Source organism: Tenrec ecaudatus, chromosome 16, assembly GCF_050624435.1.
Source record: "Tenrec ecaudatus isolate mTenEca1 chromosome 16, mTenEca1.hap1, whole genome shotgun sequence".
NCBI lineage: Eukaryota > Metazoa > Chordata > Mammalia > Afrosoricida > Tenrecidae > Tenrec > Tenrec ecaudatus.
The window spans coordinates 28,754,828-28,777,160 of record NC_134545.1 but is presented as its reverse complement, the minus strand read 5'-3'; the positions used below and the strand labels follow the sequence as shown (position 1 = coordinate 28,777,160).

Sequence of the window (22,333 nt, the reverse complement as noted above, 5' to 3'; positions counted from 1 at the left end):
AGCGCGCGCAGAGGCGGGCCCCGGGGCGCGCAGCGAGGACGCGCGGCCGAGCGCGACGCGCACTGATGACGTCGGCAGCGATGGCTGCGGCGGCCCTAGCGCCGGACGCCTGGCAGGCGGCTCTTCCGCGGAAAGGGCGCTCGGCTGCGCGGCGGAGGGGCCGGCGACAGGCGGCTGCCGGGCACCCGGAGGCCAAGGGGGAGCCCGACTTGACGAGCGTCCTTTGCCGCCTCCGAGAGGCCAGGTGAGTGCGACCCGTCCACCTTCCCATCCGGAGAGTGGGGAGAAGTTTGAGGGATTACTTAGCGGACGGTAACGAGCGCACCCCGGGCCCCCCAGAAATGGTATTCTTTCCATTCCGATTGCAGCAAGCGCACCATCTCCTTGTGCCCCCGTTTTCTTCTCACCTGGGACCACCGGGTGATTGTCGTGTTTGTTACAAACATCCGTTGATTGAGTGGCTGCGATGTGCTTGGCACGGGCCCAGACTTGTCACAAGCCTTGCCCGTTTTGCACATGGCAGCCACACTGGGAAGCAAGGAGCACGAGTGGCAAAGGGACCCGAACAAGATGTGGCCCCAGACTTCAACCCAGGGTCCTCGAGACTTCCAGACCTGAGCTTCAAGCTCTCTGTTATTCCGGACCCTCCTTCCCCACCCCATGGTGGGGGGAAAGGTGGACAGTATGACTTTCCCAGGGGCTCCTTGGAGGCCAGGCCGGGCCCTCTGCTTCTGGAAGCCCACAGTGTGCTGCTGTGCACACGTATTGCACACGCACCTCCATCTTTGCCAGCAACTAACAGCAGCCATCCTCCCTGTGCCCTTCTCATCGCTCTGTCTGTACTCCCTCACTCACCGACGCTGAGTCCATTCTGACTTTCAGTGATGCTCTAAGACAGTGGTTCTCAACCTTCCCAGTGCCGCGACCCTTTCATACAATTCCTCGTGTTGTGACCTGACCCCCCCAACCATACAATTATTTTCATTGCTACTTCATCGCTGTAATTTTGATACTGTTATGAAGCATGATATAAATATCTGATATGCAGGATGTATTTTCATTGTTACAAATCGAACACAATTAAAGCATAGTGATTAATCAAAAAACTTTGTGAATTGTGAAATATATTGTGACATACTCATTTCTAATTACAAGTAAATGAAATTTTGTCTTGAAGCACGGTGTACCATGGGTAACAGTGTTCACGCCTGGTACTCGTCTGTAGGCGTATCTGCATGTGGGCGGACCCACCTGGAGACGGATAGAGGAGGGGTGTCTTGGTTGAGAACCGCTGCTCTAGGACAATGTGAGGAGCCCTGGGGCGTAGTGCTTATGAGTCGTGCTAGCTGCAAGGTCAGCAGTTCAAAACCACCTGCTGCTCAGAGGAAAGAAGGACAGCTTTCTACTCCCATAAAGTTACAGTCTTGGTAACCCACAGGGGCAGTTCTACACCGTCAGCACGGACTCAATGGCAACTAGTTTTGGTTTTTGCGTGTGTGTTTGTTTGATCACACACCTGCCATGATAAGTCCAATTCTTATTCCTATTTTCTAGATGAGGCAAAAAGAAAAAACTTTTCTGAAAGGCTCGCTAAATCTACATATGTAATCTCTGGATTTGGAACTGTGCCTTTGGGCCAAGCTCTGTTGAGGACCAAGGATACAGCAGCCAACAGAGCAGCCTTGATCCCAGGCCCACGGAGGTCCCTGTCTTGAGGCGTCCCTAGGGATCTGCTGTGGCTCTGAGCTTCTCAGCCCAGTATCCACTTGCTCCCCTCAGGGCATCCCGTTCCAGGTGGGACAAGTTCTTGGAGGGTAGCTGCAGAAGGATGTGCATTACTCACACTGCCTCTTCTCCACAGGGAGGACCTACTTCTCTCTGATTTCTGGAGTTCAGCACGAGGTGGGTGCCAACAGGTGCCGAGGTGAGGAGATGGGCATTTGGGCGGGCCTGTGCAAAAAGAAGAGAGGCCAGCCCTCGCTTGGAGACAGCTGGCTTCACACAGCAGTGTGGACTCTGGCTTCTAATGCTGGTGCCCTCTTTATGGCTCTGTCTTGGCCTTTAACTTAGCTCTGACCCTCGGCTTATCTGGAATGCGAATCCTAGCAGGCAGATCCCCTTAGTCTGGTTTTGATAATTAATTGGGACACTTCAGTGCCTGGCACTGTTCTTAACTGTGGCAGGGGACCAAAAGATTGAAAGCTGTCGTTGCTGTGGTCACTTAGGATTACTCGGATCTTTGGCCTCCGCCTAGTGTCCGTGTCCTTTCCCAGCCACCCTCCCCCACCCCCACGCTGCCGTACACACAGTGGCTGGAATGAGCATTGCCGGAGTGACGCTTCCATCCAGGATGGTTTATGTTTCCTTGTTTGTTTCTTAGTTACAGTGATTCAGAACCCTGCGCCAGGTGTACTACCCCTAGAGATGACACTGTTACATGGTTTTTGGTTTGCTTGGTTGTTTGCCCCGGGGGGGAGGGGGGAGGAGAGGTGGTGCTTACAGATTTGTCCAACAGAATCTGGTTCTACTGGAACAAAAGGAGAATGAGAGAACTCTGCCATGTACGAGAACATTTCCACCGCCGAGTGTCTCCTGTTAGTCTTGGCACTCATTCATCATTGGTCGCACAGCAAAGCCTCCTCCTTCCAGCCCAGGGGTGCTCCACCTTCCTAGGGCCGTGACCCTTTCACACAGTTCCTCATGTTGTGGTGACTCTACTCTATATAACTGTAATTTTGCTACTGTTACGAATCGGGCGACCCCTGTGAAAGGGTCGTTCCACCCATCCCACCACCAAGGGGTTGCGACCCACAGGTTGAGAACCGCTGTTCCAGTCATTCCTAGTATGAGTTCAGGTGCCCAGGTGGCATAGTGGTTATGTGTTTGGCTGCGAATCACAAGGTCAGCAGTTCAAAGTTACCAGCCACTACTCAGGAGACAGATGAGGTTTTCTGCTCTGATAAAGTGTGACAGTCTCAGAAACCCCCAGGGGGAGTCCTACCTTGTCCTATAGCAGGGCTCCTCAAACTTTTTAAACGGGGCCAGTTCACTGTCCTTCAGACCCGTTGGAGGGCTGTACTATAGTTTAAAAAAAAACTATGACCAAATTCCTATGCACACTGGACATATCTTATTTTGAAGTAAAAAAGGGGGGTGGGGGGAAACACCTGGCAGTCCAGATCAATGTCCTCGGCGGGTCCCATGTGCCCCGCGGGCTGTAGTTTGAGGACGCCTGGCCTATAGGATCACCATGAGTCAGAATCCACTCCGCGGCAGTGATGTAGTATGATTCCAGATCTAGGTCTCATCCTTTCTTCGAGTAATTTTGCAAAAGGTCCCTCAGAACACAGCCTGCATCTCGGCGGAAATGGAAACTGAACTAAGCACACCTTTTGCCAACCAAATCCTCTTGGGCTAGGTTGTAGGGCGTGGGAGTCCAGAGGAGCCACTGGCCTCTCCCAGTTGAAAGGCGTGGCTGCGTGTGCCCGGCCTGCGCTCCACAGTAGCAGGTCGTTCCTCACTGAGCTGCCCAGCTCCTGGGCCGTCGGGCACGTCTTCCTGGGCTCTTTCGCACAGGATGACACGTGGGCCTGGCACTTTCAGAAACCGTCAACAGCTGCCTCTCAAGACTTCAGCAACAAGTGAAGGCCCCTGAGGGGCCTCTCTCAGAAGCCCTCGGACACCTGCATCTCCACTCCTCGGCGGACGAGGCGGACGTGGCCCAGCTCGGGAGCCCGGGGCAGAGCCTGCTCAGAAGAGCCCCCCCCTTGCAGTGTGTGTGTTACGGCCTGGGCAATTTTGCCACGTGCGCCATAGCCAGGAGCCAGCTAACATTTTTGCTGCTTTTCCTGGAGGAGTGCCAGGTAAGCGCGTAGCTTCCGCTTGGCCTTCTCTGTGCGGTGCCTGCACACCGTTGGGATTGAGTCCCCCTGCCGCCCTTCCTTCTGCAGATCCCCAGGAGCTGCTGCTGCGTGTATGACCCTCTGTTCAGCCAACTTGAAACTGCCGTTCTGGATGCCCTGGGTGTGACTGTGCTCCAGGAGAATGAGGCAAGTGGGCGAGGGCTGCTATGAGATGCTGACCAAAGCCATTGCCAGCCCGTGTGCAGGGAGCGGCCCGGCCCGCGCCACCCTCCCTCACAGTCGCTGTCGCGTTTGATTCCCATCGTCGCATGTCGCCGCGGGCCTTCCTCTCTTGCCACCGCTGCGCTTTACCAGGCGCGGTGTCTTGCTTCAAGGAGTGGTCGCTCCTGGCAACATACAGATTTGTTCTCTCGGCAGCCCAGGGTGCTCTCCACGTGCTCCACCAGCCCACAGTCCAAACGCATCCATTCTTTTCCGATCTTTACTCGGTGCCCGACTCTCACATACCAAAGAGGCCGCTGAAAGTGCCGTGGCGTGGGTCAGGCGCCTTACTCCTCAGAATGACTGCCTTGCTCTCCAGCACATTGAGGGTTGCTTGATGGGGAATCCACAGGGAAGCCCTTGACTAGTTCCATCTTGTCTGCATTAATTCTGATGATGCTCAGAGGCCCGGTTGTGAGGGTGTTTCTCTCCATGAGCTAGAACCCACATCTTCAGCCTGCACCTCTTGATCTTCGAGTCCTCAATTTCAGGAACAAGGTTGGGCCAGCTGCGTATCGCAGGTTGTTAATAAGCCTTCCTCCGATCCTGATGCCGAGTGCCTAGGACCCAGCGGTTCATGAGGATCGCCTCAGTGTGCAGAGTCAAAGAATAGGAGAAAGGATCTAGCCCTCTCACACATAGACCACGGTTCCCTTGTTCTGTGTGAACAAGTCCCTCTCGGTCTGTGTACAGCTGGCACATGGGCACAATCAAGTGTTCTCTGGAGCCCTGCTGGTGTCATGCTTATACATTGGGTTACGATCCACAAGGTCAACAGCTGGAAACCACCTGCTCAGGAGAAAGCCACCTCTACTCCCGTAAGGAGTGACTGTCTCGGACACCTAAAGGGGCACGTCTTCCTTGTGCTAGTGGATCATTCTGAGTCAGCATCGACTCAGGCAGTGAGGGAGCAAAGAGAAGCCCCAGGGCCGGCTGGCGACTCCCGGCCCAGCTCCCCAGACTGACTTGAGACACCAGTTTCCATTGGGTGGTCACTTCCTTCCAGCACTCTTGTTCTTTCTCAGCACCTGCGATAGGTCCTTGTCCTCGGGCCCACCCGAGGCTGGTGGTTCAGTGAAAGGGGTGGGACATAGAGGTTGAAGCTCTTCACAAAGCCATGGGAGAGGAGCGGACACAGTCCAGACTCACTGCTGTCACAAGGATTAATGCCCAGTGACCCTGTAGGACAGGGTAGAACTGCCCCTGTGGGTTTCCGAGATTGAAACTCATTATGGGAGCAGGTGGCCTCGTCTTTTTCCTCCGATACTTGAGAGGCAGGGGGTGGTGTTGCATTGCCAACTTCGTGGTTACCTACCCAGTGCTTAACCCATGTGCCACCAGGACTCCTGGGAGGGGCTGTGGGGAGGGGATGTATGGGATCTGCCCTGCTCAGGGACCAGAGGAGGGTTTCCTGGCAAGAGCTGGGTCTGGCAGGTCTGTCAGATGGACAGGACCAAGTTGCCGGCAGCTGTGGGGGGTCGAGACACAGAACGAGTGGAGCAGGAGTGGCCGCAGAGGCCTTTGTCCCTGCTGAGGCATGTGCGGCGTGAGGTTCTCACCCAGGTGGCCGAGCCCAGCACTGGGTTCTGGTGGGGGAGGGACATGAGAGCATGGAGGTTGCTGAGCATCGTCATGGGGCTGCCTGGGGCTCAGTAGCCCCGGCGTCTGGCCAGTGCTGTGTTGACAGCGGACACGCTGCCGTCAAACCCAGTTCATTTGGGACCTTGTGGTCTGTGTTCTGCCTCGTGGTGGGGTTGCCTGTTAGACAGCGGGGCCCGGTTGGCCTGTGCCCTGGCCTCTTGCACCCTCACTAGTGTGTCGCCCCATCTCTGTAGGAAGGGAAGCGGGCTGTGGGGACCGAGCCCACCGTCTTCTACATGCCCCACTGTGGGACAGCTTTGTATAACAACCTCCTGTGGCGGAACTGGTCTGTGGGCGCCCTGGCCAGGATGGTCATTGTCGGAAACAGCTTCCGGGGACTCCAGGAGAGGTAAGGCTGGAGCCCTGAGGGCACCCGTGGTGCTTCTGCCGGTGACCAAGCCAGAGGGTGGGGGCAGGAGCACTGGGGACCTTGCCTGATCCCAAGAGGAAGCCAGGAGTTTTTAATAAAAGTCTTTATTGTTAATCAGGTGAGGGTTTACAAATCAGACCCACCAGGTTCGCATCCAGTAACCACCACACTCCCAGTGGCGCGCATCATTGCTGCCGCCTCTTGTTGGAGCTTTCCCTCCCCCCAAGTTGACCATCTCCCTTTACCCGCCTGCACCCACCCCCACCCCCACCGTCCCCAGAGCCACCAGTGTTTGTCTTTCCTGGCATAAATCCTTTACTTATCTGATTTTTTAAACAATGGATTTAGGCAATATTTGGCATTTTGTGATTGACTCACCTGGGGGCTTCCCGGACAGCTACACATTCACCGCACCCCCATTCCCTCCCCCCTGGACGGGCACTGGGCACGGTCACTGGCACTCTTGTCCCATTGGCCGCAGAACATGCTCTACCCTTTGTCACCGTCCCGTCCCCCCGCCCCCAAGTTTCCTGACTGACTTGGTCAGGTCTCCTGCCTGCTGACCCTCGCTTCTTTCTCCTTTAACTTACTAGGTTGTTGACCAGGATCCTGCAGCGGAATTATCCCTACATTGCAAAGGTAGTGGTTTGGACAGAGGCGTTGGATGGGTGGGACCAAGGTGGGTGATAATGTGGAGGGCCGACGAAGCGAACTGGGCCCTGCCCTGTCCTGCACCCTGCTGCTCACCGGCACGGGTAAAGTCCTGTTGGGTCGAACTGGGAAGAATTAGGAGGATGGAACCAGGGCTACGCGGAGACAGGGTGACATCGCCTTCCTCCCCCTCCCACCACACTAAGCCTGCTCCCCATGGTGCACCCTTCACCCTTGGTGTCACAGCTGTGCGGGCCCTGCTGTGTCTTCTCAGGAGGAGAGCATGGGGTGGAGGGCAGGCTCCGGGCTCTCTCCCACCCCGTGCTTGTTCCCGCTCAGGTCATCAGCGGCCTGGAGGAGCTCGCACTGCCCGAGACGTCGCGGTACATGGACGTGTTCAACGACACCGCTATCCACTGGTTCCCAGCGCACAGACTCAGCCAGCTCTCGGCAGACACGTGGGCCTTCCGGGACGAGCCGGACTATGAGGACTGCGAGGGCCTGGAAATCATCAGGCACGAGGCCAAAGGCTCCTGTGGTGGCCAGTGTGACCAAGAAGACGGGCCAGTGGGGTGGACAGGGAGGTTGTGAACTCCGTCCAGAGGGCGGCACTGGGATGAGCCCCACTCAGCTGTCCTGCACGGTGGATGTTCAGCATAGAAATGGAAAACCTAGCCCGGCCCATCACTGCTGTCTTGTCCCTGCCGACTCCTCATGACCCTGTAGGACTGCTCGCGGGAGTGTCTTTACAGGAATCGAACCCCTCATCGCTCTCCTGCCGGGTGGCTGGGGGGTTCAAACTGCCCACCCTGTGGTTAGCAATCCAATGTGTAACCCATGCCGTCACCAGGGCTCCAACATGCACACCATGTCCAGGTATAAAGGGGCACCATCAGCTTGCTGACTCCAGATGGCCTGAACAGACCGACCTCAGCCCTGGGGTGCTCACGTGGCGCACATTTATTCCTGGGGGTGGGGCGGGGGGGTGGGTACCTGGCAGTCCTGGAAGCCCCGCCCTCACAATCTACTTGGCCATGTCGATGAGGCTCTGCAGGGAGGTGGGCACCCAGGTCTTCTCGCCCTGCACGAACACCACCCCGCGGTCAATGTAGATGACGATGCGGCCGAAGGTGTAGAGTTGTTTCCCCTCGTGCCGCTTGCCGATGACCGGCATGAAGACGATATTGTGCTCCTCGGCCTTGGTCTGGATGAGGTCCTTGAAGTTCATGGGCACCGAGCTGGCAGCCACGCCAATGCCGCGCTGGGCCATGTTCTCGGCCTCACGCCGCTCCTGCATGGCCTCGTACTGGAAGTCCTTCCTCCGCTCGGTGTGGGTGAGGTAGGCAATGTTCTCCCGGGCCCCGGGCTGCATGTAGGCGCCTGGGAGGGACACAGACGGCAGGCTTGAGTCGACTCTCCCTCGAACCCGAGGTGCAGGGCACCACAGCAGGCCACCTGGGCTGACGCCAGGACAGCCAGGCCTGAAGATACTTTATCCCTCTGTCACCAGGGGGTTGTTGAAAGGCCCCCATCTCAGACCGGGGTGGGAGCAGGGGGTGGGGTAGATGGGGCTAAGTACTGGGGCAGCCACCGTCCTGAACTTCGCTGTGCAAAGCACTCAGCAGGCCCTGGCCCACGGGCCGACCTGTGAGCTAGGACTGGGACTTGGTCTACAGGAAACGTGCTGTTGTGAGAGCCGTGGGGTCACTTCCAACTCCCCATGGCCCCACACCCATCACAGCACTGCCCAGTGCAGCAGGCTGCAAACGACCGTTCTGCTAGCGCCCGCTGCTGCGGTCGGTGTCAGCCGGCCTGGCTAAGGTCCTTCTCTGTCATGGACTAGAAATGCATCGCCTACAATTGTCTGTTGTTTTCCTTCAACAGGCTACTAAGTGCTAGACACATGGACCCAGATCCCACTGCCACCCTAGCTGGGCGACCCTGGGGGAGCGCTTGGTCGCTTATCTGTGACATCGAGGGGGACACTATGCTTCCGTGACAAATGCTGAGAATTACCTAGTGGTCAAGGCTGGCCTCAGATACAGGCACACAGGAGACGGCGTGGTGCTCCCCAACAGGAGAACTACCATATTGCCAGAACCAACCTAGCTGTCTTGGAAGAAGAACAGCCAGCGTGCTCCGTAGAGGCAAAGATGGTGGCTGACTCTCAGACTTTGGACATGTCGTCAGAAGGGAGGGGCAGCGAGAAAGAGGAAGGCCCTGTGGAGATGGACTGGTGCGGTTTCAACAATTTCCTCCGATCCAGCAACGACAAAGCGTGGCCCGGCCCAGGCCGCACTGTGTTCTGTTCTATGTCACATAGGGTTACTGAGTTGGAGCTGACTCAGTGGCACCTGAAACCACCGTGCTTTGCTCACGTAAGAGCCACACGGGCTGAGGGCCCAACTGGAACACAGCTGCTCTGGGTACAGAGCCACCACAGTCACGACTGCTAGAGACTCCAGCCCTAGCACATAGGACTCAAACACTCCCTCCCCGAGTGCCCTGCAGCCAACAAGCTGCTTCCTCCTGCTCAGGGGCCAGGCTGGAGACTGAAGCCACCCAGCCTCTGCCATCGGGAACGCAACCCTGCCAGTGGCAGCCAGGGGCTAAGACTTTGTCTCGAGCACTTGGCACGTTGTCCCTGGAGAAGACCTCTATGCAGAGGCACACTGGTTAGAGGGACCCTGATCCGCATCACAAGTGTCCTGCCGAACACGGACCATGCCAGAATGTGGCACTCACCGACATTGGAGGACACGGCCCTGTTCATGATGTCCAGCGCTTCGTTAAACTTGTCCTTGACAGACGGGTGGGCCAGCACTTGGTCCGAGAACATGGACTTCCAGCCCAGGTACCACTTGGTGATCTCCTCGTAATTCGGGCTGTTGCTCAGCCAGGAGCACAGGACCTGCCACCACCAGACACAGACCATGGCCACTTGCACTCAAGGGGCAGCAGGCGCCAGCCAAGTCCCCACCTGAAGCTGCTGGCATGCTTCCAGGGGCTCCCACCCTACCGCCATCGAGCCCCTCCCAGCTCAGTGGCTGGCGGACAGGACTTCCCAGACTCAGTCTGCATGGAGCAAGCCCTTTCTCCCGTGCCATGGCTGCTGGGCTTGAATCTGCAACCGTTTAATGCATGACGGAGCGCTTTAACCACCATGTCACCAGGACTCCTATCAGCCACCCAAACCCCATGTCACGGAGATCACTCTAACTCACAGTGGGGACAGAGCAGAACCAGCCGCTACCTAGGGTTTGAGGCTTACAGTCCTTCCGTCTGGCCCTGAAGGGCAGGTCGTGGGGTCAGTCTGGTAAATCTGTGACTGCGCCCAAACAGTCCCAGTGCGGCCGCTGTAGCCGCGGCACGAGGGGCGCCAGAGCACAGCACAGGGTGGGCAGCTACAGCCCCACGCACCTGCAGCCACTTGGGGAAGAAGTGCTTCTCAAGCAGGCCAACGAGGCTGGAGACGGAGAGCATGCCCTCCCAGTCCAGCACCCAGTAAAAGGCATCCATGTGCTGCTGGTGCGGGTTGATGACCAGCTCCCCGAGACACATCCCTGCAAGAGAAGCAGCCCAGGCTCAGTGCCCGGCACCACCCCCCACCCCACCCACACACCCAGGAGACCAGCACCCCTTCACCAGGGGGTGGCTTCCCACCTGCGCTCAGGGACCCTCTGAAGCCTCTGAGGCAGTCACTCTCACACATTGTTTCCAGCTCAAATGTTGAGACCAAAAGCAGGCCATGGCCGATGCCGACGGTGGAGCCTCCCAGGCGGGCTGTGAGTCAACGTGCTCGGCCTTGGAATGGCACCCTCCCCAGATGAGACACCCTGGGCACACGGCTTCTTCCCAGAGGTCAGTGGTCTGGCTGCCTGCCGCGCTTACCCAGCTTGGGCACGATGTTCTTGACCATGAAGGCCTCCCAGGAGCCAGGGGTGAAGACCTCCTTCCAGGGCTGCAGGATGAGCTTGGCCGAGCCATCGCTGGGGTGCCACTTCTGCAGGGCGCTGGCCAGCTTGCTGCGGATCGGCGAGTAGAGCGGCTCCAGCCGCGCCTGCATGAGCGGGAGCCAGGGGTGCACCCACGAGTGGATAGGCACCGTGTCCGTCAGCGGGTTCCAGTTCTCCACCTGGGGGCAGGGCAGGGGCAGCACGGCCCGGGAGGTCAGGCTGAGGGCCACACGGGAGGAGGCCTTGCTGGGCCCCGAGAGGGCCGCGGTCCCATGCTTCAGGGCCACTCATCCCGGAGGCCTAGTCCTATTTGTTACAGAGCTGTGTGGGCGTCACACCCCTCCTTCATCCATACGCTCTCAGGACTGCCCTCCCTCCCCTGCCATCTACCTAGCCTGGATTTCATACCCACCTGCCCCCAATGATAATTACAAAATCAAATCTCAACCAAAAGGAAGCAGGAAACATAACTAGAACACATTGAGGGAGAGTTAGTGAAGTAAGACTTCGATTTCCACCTCCATTCCCCTTTCCAGTGCTCGCCGTCTGTCAAGGCTCCTCGTGCCCCTGGAGGGGGTTCTCCAGAGGTTTAATCCAGGTGGGAACGCTGCCAGGGGGCTTGGGGGAAAAGGCTGCTTTACACATCTTTATGACCCCCCGCCACCAGCATGCACGCACACCATCCATCCCCCAGCAGCTGCTCTAATCCAGCAGGGGCCCCGCCCTGCCTCACCTCCTTCTGCAGCCTGGGGAAGATGAGCTGGTCCAGGATGTTGTCCAGGACCCACACGGGGATGATGTGCACCCAGCTGTCCAGGAAGTCCACCATCGGTTCACAGTTCCTTGGCTGCCACTGGCCAACGATGTTCCGAACCAACGGCATCCAGACTTCCCAGATGAGCCTGTGGGGAGAGGACGAGAAGGGGACTGGGGCCTTCTCTGCGGTGTTTCTGGGAACAGCCCTCGCCGCCCCGCAACCACCTCTGTTCAAGTGAGCAGCCGACTGTGGAGTCGGATCAACACGCTGGTCACAGGCCCCACCCCCGACTCGAGTCCCGGGCTCTTGCTGTGGCCCTCACGGGGTCTCCCCAGACCACAGGCCTGCTGGCCCTGTGGGGCCTGGCCTGAACTCCCACCATGCTTGGTGCTGAGTGCTCACTTGTGCCCACCCGAGGGCTGCTCTGGGTGGGGGCGCAGCTTGCAGCCACCTCCTCCGGCCTCCCAGCCACTGGCTGCCCTGCCCACCTGCCTGCCCGGCTACCTGTGGAAGGCATCCGCCGAGAGGTCCTGGCCGCCGTGGGACAGGATCTGGTCGTTCTCCAGGAGGCGTTTCCAGCGTGCAAGGATCTCGGTGCCAAACGTGCAGTCCTTGAGGGGGTCCCAGTCCTTGAAGTGCTCCCTCATGAGCGGGTAGACGATGGCCACGGCCAGGTCCACGCGGTCGGACATGCGGTACTCCTCATAGTACTTGTCCTGCAGGGTCTCGAAGACACGGGCACACTCGGCCAGCGTGAGCGGGTCTGTGCAGCCGGGCTGCAGGCGCCGCTCACACTCCTCCACCAGCTCCAGCACGCGGCCCAGGTTGGCCAGCACCCGCTCCTCGCGCCGCAGCGCCGCAGCCGTTTGTTCCAGCTCGTGGGACAGGGTGACCACCAGGTCGCGCTCGTACTGCAGCTGCCGGTCGCTCTGGATGATCTCCTGCTCTGTCAGCTCAATGAGCAGCTGCAGGTTGTGCTCCAGCTCCGGCAGGGAAAAGCCCGGGGCCTTGGCCTCCTTGCCAGGCGGTGGCGGCAGCTGGCTGGGCAGGGGTGGCCCATCGTCGGGGATGTTGTGCTTGTGGCTGATCTGGCTGTAGCTGTAGTAGACCTTCTGCTCCCGGCCGGTCATGTCTATGACCTGAGGAGAGGGAGGGGCATGGGGTCCTGCTCAGCACCCTTGAAAGAGAGGATGCCTGCGGGCTCCAGCTGAGAGCCGAGCGAAGCAGCACCCTCACTGCCCAGGCGACGGAGGACTTGGGGGACACACAGTGGGGCAGCAGCACCCTCAGTGCCGGGGGACATGGCCAGCACACACCGCAGGGTCAGACTGCCTTGGGAAAACTCAAGGGTATTTGCAGGCAGATTACACATCTAAAATGTGACTGTCACCCCTGATTTAAAAGTGTGACCCCGAGACAGCAGCATTAGAATGGCGGGAGGGACAATCAGGGAACTCAGATTCCTCGGTTCTCATTCAACTCTAAGAGCTTCCTGGGGCTTCCCTGCCACCTGTGAGGCTTTCTGGGAGCAGAGTCTCAGCTGGTGGGCTCAACAGCCCAACACTTGGCTCATTGTAGCCCCAGTTCCTGCACAGCATCTCCCAGTGGGGCCTGGGCCTCTGTGAAAACATTCTCTGCTTGTGGGGCCAAACTGTGGGATTCTTCACTACAGACACAGGGAGCTGCTGTGTCTCCACAGACCCTCCTGCTGGTCAGTCCACTTCTGAAGGCAGGGGCTGCCCATCTCAAGGTCAGTAGTTCAAGTCTACCAGCCGCTCCGCAGGAGAAAGGAGGCTTTTTACTTCCATGAAGAGCCCTGTAGGGTCGCTGTGAGTTGGCATTGACTTGATGACAGTTGAGTTTGGGTTTTTTAAACCCTTCCCTGTAGAACTCTGTGTTTTTTGATGGACAACCCTCGCCCCCCAAGGGACCCTCAAGGGTCACCCTCAAGGGACGCACACTGTGTTCCTTTTCATTGCCCTTCAGGTTTTAGCCAAAGACGTCCAAAGGGGCGATCAGGGCTGGGGCTTGGGTGGTGTCATGTTGTCCAGTGAAGTCCTAAGGCAGTCCTTGCCAACCTTCAAGAGGGGCAATGGGCACTGCTAGGACTGGCAGAGAGATTCCTCAACTCAACGTTCCTGGCCTGCTGGGTCCTCCATGCGGTTTCCTACCCTGACTGTCCTGGGTCCTTTGAGAAAATCTACCAGTGACCCCTTTGAACCAGAAGGTTGACAGATGTTGACTGTGGCTGAAAGGGTGAACGGGAGGGCCACAAGAGGGAGAAGAGAAATCGGGCGGGGGGTGGAGGAGTAGGGTTTGAACTATTGAATGCAGAGTTGATGGTCTGAAATGCAGCCCCCCCCCCCATACACACACACAAATGCATCAAAAATAGTAGTAATAAAAAAGTTGACCCCTTTGGGGTCACTATTCCCTTCTGAACCGGCTGCTCTGTCGAGTGGACTTGCAAGCCACTGTTTGACCTTTTTTGAAGCCCCGCTCAGGAGACTGGAAAATACCAAACTCCCTGCCATCCAGTGGATCCTGGCTCACATGGATCCTATAGGACACGGGAGAGCTGCCTCTGTGGGTTTCCGACAATATTTATAGGAGTAGACAGGCCCACCTTTCTCCCCAGGAACAGCTGGTGACTCAAATGGAGCCAAGCGTATTCCTGAGGAGGTGTGCAAGAGCACCGCCCACAGGTGGTAGGAGCTGCGCTTCCACAGGTGCTGCTCAGAGCTGGAACACTGCCCCACTGTTCTCTGGCTGCGGAGCCGGACCGTCCAGTCAGTCCAGGGACTGAATCGTAGCTCTGACAGAAAGAGCAGCGAGCGCCCGCATGGTTGGATGTGCATCAGTCTCGGGGGGGTGGTGTGGGTGTGTGTGTGTCAGTCTGGCTTCCCAGAAGGCAGTGTGGTAAGGACTTCAAATGAGACCCCTTCAGGCGCTGGAGCCCAAAGCATGAGCTCGAGGTAGGGGTTAGGTCACTACCTGGACAGCTGAGGCCTAGGCAGCCTGCCTGCTTAAGTACAGGGCTGTCAGGAGACCGCTGACTGGGCTCCCCACATGGCTGCCCTGCAGGGTGCGGGATGCAGTCAGACCAGCTCCCGATGGGGGTGAGTGAGTGCCATGAGGGGAACACACGGAGCCCTTCGAACGTGTCCAGGGACTGACTCTGGAGCACATGGTCACGTCCGTGTCTTCCTATCCATCCGCCCCCTCAGGGCGCCCCCATACCTTGACCTGAGACAGCTCCTTCTGCGGGGCTGTGAGCTTCTTGCTGACCCTGCCCTTGGCCTTCAACTCCTCCACGGTCTTGTAGGAGTACTTGGGCTTCTTCTTGCTGCCGCTGGGGTCTTTCCTCCACTGACTCAGCTCCTTCTGGAACTCCTGAATTGCAGGGGTGTTGTCAGTTGCAATCACGAGGTGACCACCCCCCAAAAAGAGGCCCTCTCCACGGCTGGTGGGCCGGGAGGCAATGAGCAGGACCCAGCAGCCGTTAGCATTCGCACCGGGCGCTAAGCAGTGTGCCCTGTTGTTGGCTGCAGGTAGATCCATTTTGGACGCCTAGCCAGCCCACGTGACTGAGCAAAACTGTCCCCTGGGGTTTGCGAGATTAGTCTTTGTGGGAAGAGACAGCCAGGCCTTTCTCCTGCAGAGCCACTCCACCAACATTCTGGTTAGCGGCCAATCGCTTCATAGACCCGAAAGCCACTGGGTGCCCTGCCCACCTTTCCAGACAAGGTGGCTGCGGCAGGCACACCGTGGCCCAGGGATGAGGTTGGGAGGGAGAAGCTAATGCAGGTGGAGTGTCCACCAGTGGGGAGCCAGAGCTAGCTTTAAGTGGGCCTCCCGGAAAACAAGGTCTACAAGATACAAGGTTTCTTAAGAAAAATAAACACGAAACCTAGGTTGTCATGACCCATAGAGGGAGGGGGCGGACCCCAGAACCACAAGGCCAAGACCTCGTGGACATTTGGGGCTTGCAAACCGACCGTTCTGTGGGAAGCTCAACAGCCAGGGAGGCGAGCGTGGGACGGAGGATGGGACAGAGCTGGGGCCAGGCGTGGACTGGGACAGTGGCTGTGTTCACCCAGCTCCAGAAAGCAGCTGTTTTTCTCAGGATAAATGAAAGATGCATCCTGGGTTTCCCAGTGGCGGAGGTGACATTGAGACCACATGCTTTCAGGGCAAGGCCCACTGGACGCTGGGTGGACACTTGTGGCCTCGTTGCCGTGGTCCCCACCACTCCGTTGCGTCAGCCTTGGCTCGCCAAGAACCCTGATGCCAAGAGCAGGCAGTGAGCCCGATCACCCAGGCCCAACAGCGCAGGAAGCGCCCGTGGCTGTCTCTGACGCGCCTCATCTCGGCCAGGAGAAGGAGACGGTGCCCTGTAGCACTTAGCATGAAGGCCTAGAACCAAAACATTGAGGCCCACCTCCTCTCGGGCCACTTCCATCCCCTTCGCAGGCTGAGCCGGCTTCTTGCCAGGGTAACCTCAGGCTGGGGGGTGGCTAGGTCCCAATGGAGCAAAGACATATTCTCTCATCACCCTGCTCAACTGCAACAGGGCGCACCGCTGCCTCCACCCACTCCCATTTCCCATCCACCTTCGCCCTCAGCCTTCTGTAACCTCTGCTCCAGGATTTGCCTGCTGGAGGATGTTGGTCGTAGCACACCCAGCCAAGCCCGACAGGCAGCAGTGGGGCAGAAAGCTCTCAGACAGCTGGGTGGGCGAACAAATGCATGAGTGACCAAATGGAGGAAGGAACAGCCCCTATGTGAAAAGGCAGCCTGCCCCGGCCGAGCAGGGCCTTACCTCCTCGGCTTCCTCGTCCGAGTCCACCACGGGGAAGTCCTGCAGCGACTGTGTGGTGCGCTCCGAGCCGTAGGCCCCTACAGCCCCCTTGCCCTTCCTCTGCTTGGCTTCAATCGGGTTGATGATACCTAGTCACAAGAGAGGGAGTCAGGTCCCATCAGAGCAGCAGGCAAAGTCTCTGGGGTGGCGGCGGCGGGGGGAGCCACACTCTTGAACGTGGTAACGCAGGGCTCAGGGCTGAATGAAACAGGACAGTTCTCTGCCATGTGACTTCGAACCGCTGAGCTCCTCCACATTCCCAGGACACAGCCCGCTGCACCGCCTTCCTTAATGGGTCACGCTCGCCGGAAAGCATGTCTAAGGAGCAGGAAGACACTCATTCCCAACTAGGAGCTGCATTCGCTGCAAGAAGAGCCTTGGGGTGTAGTGGCTATGGATTGAGCTGTTCACTGCCAAGTCAGCAGTTTGAAACCACCGGCCGCTTCAGGGGGGAAAGATGAGGCATGCTCCTCCCATCAGGAGTTCCGGTCTCGGAATCCGCAGATCTCTCCCGTCCTACAGGGTGGCTGTGAGGTGGGATGGAAGGTGGCAGTGCGCTTTTCCCAGTGGTCTGGAAGCCTCCAGCAGTCACACGGCGAGTGTGCTGATTCTAAGGTTCTCTTAATTTGCCCAGGCATCCAACAGCCCCTGGCAGATCCTGCAAGCAGGTGCCGCTGAGTGCCCGGCTGCACTCTGGGAAACATTCCAGGACTGGGATGTTGTGCAAGCAGTTATCCACGGGCAGGTCCTGGCTCACGGTGAGTGCTGCTCTCAGGTCTACCTGGACACTGACATTGTACATAACGCAGAGCAGTCGGGGACACTGGTGCCAACATCTGTCCAGCGACTGTCTGAGGACATAGCACATGAACCCAGATCCACTGCCATCGCGTTACTGCAGGACAGGGTAGAACGGCCCCTGTGGGTTTTCCCAGGCTGCAACTCTTTATGAGAGCAGAAAGCCTCCTCTTTCTCCCTGGGTTTGAGCCGCTGACCTTGCAGCTCAAGGTCTAGCCCACCGGCCACTAAGGCCCCTTGAGATAGTCTATACTGAACTCACTGCCATCCAGTCAATTCTGGGGAAAACTGTCCCTTTGGTCTCCCACACGGGAGCATGGTCTGGGAGTAGAATGCCTCTTCTTTCTCCTGATGGTTAGCTGATGGTTTTGAACTGCTGACCTAGTTAGCAGTCCAACATGTAACCCACCATGCCGGCAGACACCCCCCACCCCCACCACAACCCCCCCCCTCACCCAAGCCTCTGGGCAGGGGCAGGAAGGCAACAGATACCTTGTGCGTTCTTCCCGAGGCCCCTGCCAGGGACGTAGCCCATCTTCTGCAGCAGCTTCTGACCGATCCCCTTCGTGTGTCTTTCCCAGCTGCCAAAGTCCATGAACGATTTGGCTCCTCCCGCGAAGCCCTTCTGGCTGGGTTTAAAATTGCCGCCCTGGAGAGGAAGAGAAGCCTGGGCTGGATTGTTGGGAAAAATAAACAAGCGTGTAAGGAGGCGCCCTAGCAGGCCACAAGGGCAGCAGTTGGAAACCAGCCGCCCTCTTCAGGAGAAAGACAAGGCTTTCTACTCCTGGAGAGTCACCGTCTCGGAAACCCTACATCCTAAAGGGATCTGTGAGTAGGAATTGACTTGGTGGCAGGAAGAGAAGGAAGTGGACTGATAGGAGCTGGCCAGGCGGCCAGCCCCAGCCACTGGGGAAAGCAGCACAGGAGCCCAGCCTGTGAGGGGCGTCAGGTACGGACATAGACCACAGCACCACACACCTTGGGGGAACTGGCCAAGCGCCTTCTGCCGCCCCGGGCCTAAGATCCCCTTGTGGTCATAAGGACTACCGTTTTTAACTTCTTGGGCCCGAAGTCCTTGGGGAAGTCTTCCTGCTTAGCGGGCTTCTCCTCCTCATCAGAGTCTTCCAGCTCCACCTCCTCGGCCGCCCCTTTCTTGAGCCCCGCGCTTATGAAGCTGACAGGCGCTGAGTAGTCCCGGGCTCTGTAGCACAGACATAAAGCACCCCCGGACCCATGAAGTCCCAACCCTTCTAGAAGAAACCCTCACCACCACCGTTCTGAGATGGTGCCTCGTGGAACCCACTTGTAAAGGGGCAGACAGTCAGTTACACGGGCAGTCATGCACAGACCCACCTCTACAAGGATGGGTTTTCCTACTGGTACTGCCAAGAGCATTGGGAAGAGGACCCCTGGGATCACCCTGTGTCCTTAGAGGAACAGGGCCCCCTCATCCATGTTCTACTTGGCTCAGAGCTGGAGGCAGGGAAGGAAATTCTGGCACTCCCACAGCCTCTGTACACTGCTGACCTGGGCTCCTCCTGAAGGCCCCTCTCCCATGGGAGCCCCACGCTCAAGGCACACCAGCTAATGTACCTTCTCATCTCCGAACAGACTCCCTCTCCCCCACGCCCTTCAGGCCCCTACAGACCCCTCTCCTCCCCTCTCTCCACCTCACCCCACTGCCTCCCACCAAAGGCCTCCCATTTCTATAGACTGGCAGTCTCAGAAACTCACAAGGGGGTTATTATGAGTCAGAACGGACACAAGGGCAATACATTTTTTGGCTTCTCATTCCATCCCAGTTATAGTCTCTGTTCAGCTCCAGGGCCCCTCCTCTAGAGACCTGTCCTGACCACCCCACCCAGGCACACAGCCGATACTAGGCTCCCTGCAGGTCTGCGTGAGGTTTACCCACAAGTCAGGGAGCGGGAGGAGGCAAGGCCTAGCTCCCTACACAGCAGCTGGGTAGTAGGAACAGTAGAAGAGAAACATCCTGCTGGCAGAGGAACCCAGTCCTGCCTGGCTGATGCCGTCTGACCTGACCTGAGAAATAGGCTTTGTGGGTACCTTCTACGTGGTACCCTCCCGCAGTCCTATGCAGCCGGAGGGCCCCTCCCCATGCCGCCGGTACCGTTTGCCTCCAAAGCTGGGCCTCTCCTCATCTGAGTCTCGCTCGGCCCACACCCCGTAGGTGGCCTCCTCCTTAGTCTGCCAGCGGCGCTGCCGGTTGGGGTTGAACTCATTCTGCAGGTCCCAGTCGGTGACCTCGAAGTTCTCGTGTTCGTCCTCATCTTCCTCCATGTGGCCTTCCCCGTCCTGGTACAGGTGGGACAGTGACATGGCCAACCGCTGAAGGGAGGGGCAAAGACAGAGTCTGTGAGGGAGGGCCGGTGGGGGGCTTCCCGGGAGGCCGCTCCTTGCTGCTTTCAGAACCTCTGCAAGAGGCCAACGTCTGTGAAAGTCGTGGTTATTGTTCAAGAAAGCGGGCAGGCAACACACCCGAGGAGGCTTCAAAAAGACCCTGGAAAAAATGCCAGGATCTTTTAACTCCGTTTTTCCAGGGACTTTCTGAAGTTCCACCCACCACCCACCCGGATCTCAGAAAACCACCAGTTCTACCACAGGTCAAAGCAAAGGTTAAGTTCATTGAATCACCTATATGATTCTCACAAGAGCCTGCACTGCTCTGTCCTGGTCAACATCGAGGAACTCACCCTCATCTACATCAGAGCCACACAAAAACAGCAAGACACACCTGTGCTCTGTGGGGACCCCCAAAGTTAATGGAGAAATCCCCTTTGCTTGCAATTCCTTTATGTTTTTCTTCAGGAACACCAGGAAGCCCCTTCGTATAGTATTGCACCAGAAACTGGGTGGACAGACTCCACCTTCCTTCCTGCACCCCAGATTTCATAAGGATTTTTTTCATTTTCTGTTATTGTATTTGGTCTGTGCATGGGCTCGGGGGTGATTTTTTAAGGGGAAGAGGTGCTTTCTGAAATAAACTACTTGAAAATCAACATCAGAAAGAACATATATGAAGGAACAGAAAAGGGGGTAAAGGGAGACGCTGGATAGGGCAAGATATGACAAAATAATCTATAAATTATCAAGGGCTCATGAGGGAGGGGGGAACGGGGAGGAAGGGCGAAAAATAAAGACGACCTGATGCAAAGGGCTTAAGTGGAGAGCAAATGCTTTGAAAATGATTAAGGCAAAGAATGTACAGATGTGCTTTATACAGTTGATGTATGTATATGTATGGATTGTGATAAGAGTTGTATGAGCCCCTAATAAAATGTTTAAAAAATAAAAGAAAGAACAAAAATAAATAAATAAAATAAATAAAAAATAAAAGAAAGAACAAACTGAACAACATACTACTTTAAAAAGACTGGGTAATGAATGAAATGAGTCATGAAATTAAGAAATTCCTTAAGACAAATGAGAATGGTAATACAACATACCAAAACCTTTGGCACACAGCAAAAGCAGTTATGCGAGGGGAATTGACAGCAATCGAAGCACACAAGACAAAGAGAGAGAAAGCTTCTTCAAGAGCTAATGATTGGATGAGTTTATAAGCCAGCATTTTCTTCCCGATGAGGGGGAAGGCAGCAGCCCTGTTGGTTCAGGGGTATGTGGACAGGACCAGGCTCCCACCTTTCCCAGGGCTCTCTCTTTCTTAAATGGAGGTTAGCGACTATTCCAGTCTCAGAAATTAGAACTGAAGCAATAGCGAGCTTAAAAATCACTTAAAACTATAAACGAAAGAAGGGAAAATATAAAACCAACAAATAAAAAGTCAGGTTTAAATCTCCGCTCCAACAGGTACTCCGTGCCACATGTATGACATTGTCACTGGGTGCAGACGGGTTGGGTCCAACTTATGGAGGCCGTATGCACGACAGAACACCCCCTCCCCTCACCCACCCCGTCCTGTGCCTGCTTTGAAATAGCAGGGACAAAGCTTCTCGCGTCACAGCAATACAGCAACCACCGGTATGGCAACCTGCCAGGGGAGTGGTGGCAGCCGGTGGACCCCACGGTAATACATTCCACCAGTGACAAGGCCTGGGAAACCAGTCGCTGGCCGCGTCCACTAGCAGCCTGCTAAACTCGGCAGGGCTTCATCAGACGGCTCCTCCCTGCTAGGGTTTCTGCTCCTAGCTTCGGGTGCAAGCTCCCCGGGTGCCCGCAGGGGGCAAATGTTCGCGTTGGTGGTGTGTGGGGGCGGGTTGACACGTCCCGATTCCCGGGGGAAATGACACGGCTGGCTCCTGGGCAGAGCCACGGTGAGTCTCAGGGAAGTCACCAGGTGCAGCATGCTCGGGGTGAAGCTTTCGTTGGACACTTCGGGCCAGTTAGACCCTAAGCATCAGCGCAGCCGGACACTCGTTGGCAAGGCCAACGAACACCGTGACCCCGACTCCATCACCAACAGTGCAGGCTGTACGGAGGAGGCCCGCGTTCTCCACTTGGGCCCGGCAACGGTCCCCCTCCGAGCGGCCGGGCCACTCGGGCCTCAGCAGCGCCATCTACGAACCGGATCTGGGGCCGGGCGGGGCGTGGAGCGCAGGGCCGCCCTTCCCTCACCACCAGCCCGATCCCCACTCCCGGCCTCCACTCACCAAGGCAAAACCCCGCGGGCAGGAGAGTGCTGCCTTCGCTGCGCTGGCCAAGTGCCTCTCCGGGTGTCCGGAACCCGGAAGCGTAAAGTGAGCGGCGCGCCGGAAATGACGCATGCGGCCCGCGCGGGCGCTCTGCTGCCATGGCAACGACGTTAGAGCGTGTCGGGCTCTGACGTGGTGAAACGGAACTACCTGGGAGCCCTGGGAGCGGAGTGGTCAGGCTTTGGGTTGTGAGCCGCAAGGGCAGCTGTTTGAGACCACCGGACACTCCGAGGGCGGCAGTCCCGGGAGGAGTCCCAATCCTGGGACCTCGGAGGCAATTCTGCTCGCCCTACAGGGTCACTGATGGGAATTGACCTGGATGGCAGTGAGATATTTTGAGATAGTAGAAAGGCAACCGATACTTCCAAGAGGCCACGGAGTGCCTTTCCAGCTTGCTGGTGTCCCTGCCACCCTGCGCTTCCAGCCATGCGCCCATGGCGCTGACAGCAGGCTCCTTGGCCAGTCAGAGTCTAAATGTGTTTTGTGAGGATCTACGATTAGC

The 22,333-nt window shown here is 57.4% G+C and overlaps 2 protein-coding genes across 2 annotated transcripts; one reads left to right on the top strand and one right to left on the bottom strand.

The window, feature by feature from the left end:
• The first annotated feature begins 73 nt into the window (after positions 1-73).
• SRRD (SRR1 domain containing) lies at positions 74-7,766 on the top strand. The gene is made up of 7 exons (XM_075535008.1): positions 74-244; positions 1,862-1,902; positions 3,604-3,863; positions 3,951-4,049; positions 5,960-6,114; positions 6,729-6,774; positions 7,126-7,766. Exons 1-7 carry the CDS (start codon positions 81-83, stop codon positions 7,375-7,377), a joined length of 1,017 nt encoding a protein of 338 aa, XP_075391123.1. The 5' UTR covers positions 74-80; the 3' UTR covers positions 7,378-7,766.
• TFIP11 (tuftelin interacting protein 11) lies at positions 7,732-21,877 on the bottom strand. The gene is made up of 12 exons (XM_075535007.1): positions 21,790-21,877; positions 19,290-19,507; positions 18,206-18,359; positions 17,651-17,807; positions 16,322-16,449; positions 14,740-14,892; positions 12,004-12,638; positions 11,476-11,644; positions 10,678-10,921; positions 10,207-10,349; positions 9,532-9,697; positions 7,732-8,166 (listed from the first exon to the last, which is right to left on the bottom strand). The coding sequence occupies exons 2-12, from the start codon at positions 19,496-19,498 to the stop codon at positions 7,811-7,813; spliced, it is 2,514 nt and encodes an 837-aa protein (XP_075391122.1). The 5' UTR covers positions 19,499-19,507; positions 21,790-21,877; the 3' UTR covers positions 7,732-7,810.
• Between the last annotated feature and the right edge of the window lie 456 nt (positions 21,878-22,333).

What these genes read in the sequence shown, in the direction of transcription:
- SRRD (XM_075535008.1), top strand. Translation starts at nt 81, where the DNA reads ATGGCTGCGGCGGCCCTAGCGCCGGACGCCTGGCAGGCGGCTCTTCCG. An exon ending in TTTTCCTGGAGGAGTGCCAG is followed by an intron (nt 3,864 to 3,950) that starts GTAAGCGCGTAG and finishes TTCCTTCTGCAG; the next exon opens with ATCCCCAGGAGCTGCTGCTG. An exon ending in CTGTGCTCCAGGAGAATGAG is followed by an intron (nt 4,050 to 5,959) that starts GCAAGTGGGCGA and finishes CCATCTCTGTAG; the next exon opens with GAAGGGAAGCGGGCTGTGGG.
- TFIP11 (XM_075535007.1), bottom strand. Translation starts at nt 19,498, where the DNA reads ATGTCACTGTCCCACCTGTACCAGGACGGGGAAGGCCACATGGAGGAA. An exon ending in AGGAGCTGTCTCAGGTCAAG is followed by an intron (nt 12,639 to 14,739) that starts GTATGGGGGCGC and finishes CCCTCTCCTCAG; the next exon opens with GTCATAGACATGACCGGCCG. An exon ending in TCTTCCCCAAGTGGCTGCAG is followed by an intron (nt 9,698 to 10,206) that starts GTGCGTGGGGCT and finishes TGGTGGTGGCAG; the next exon opens with GTCCTGTGCTCCTGGCTGAG.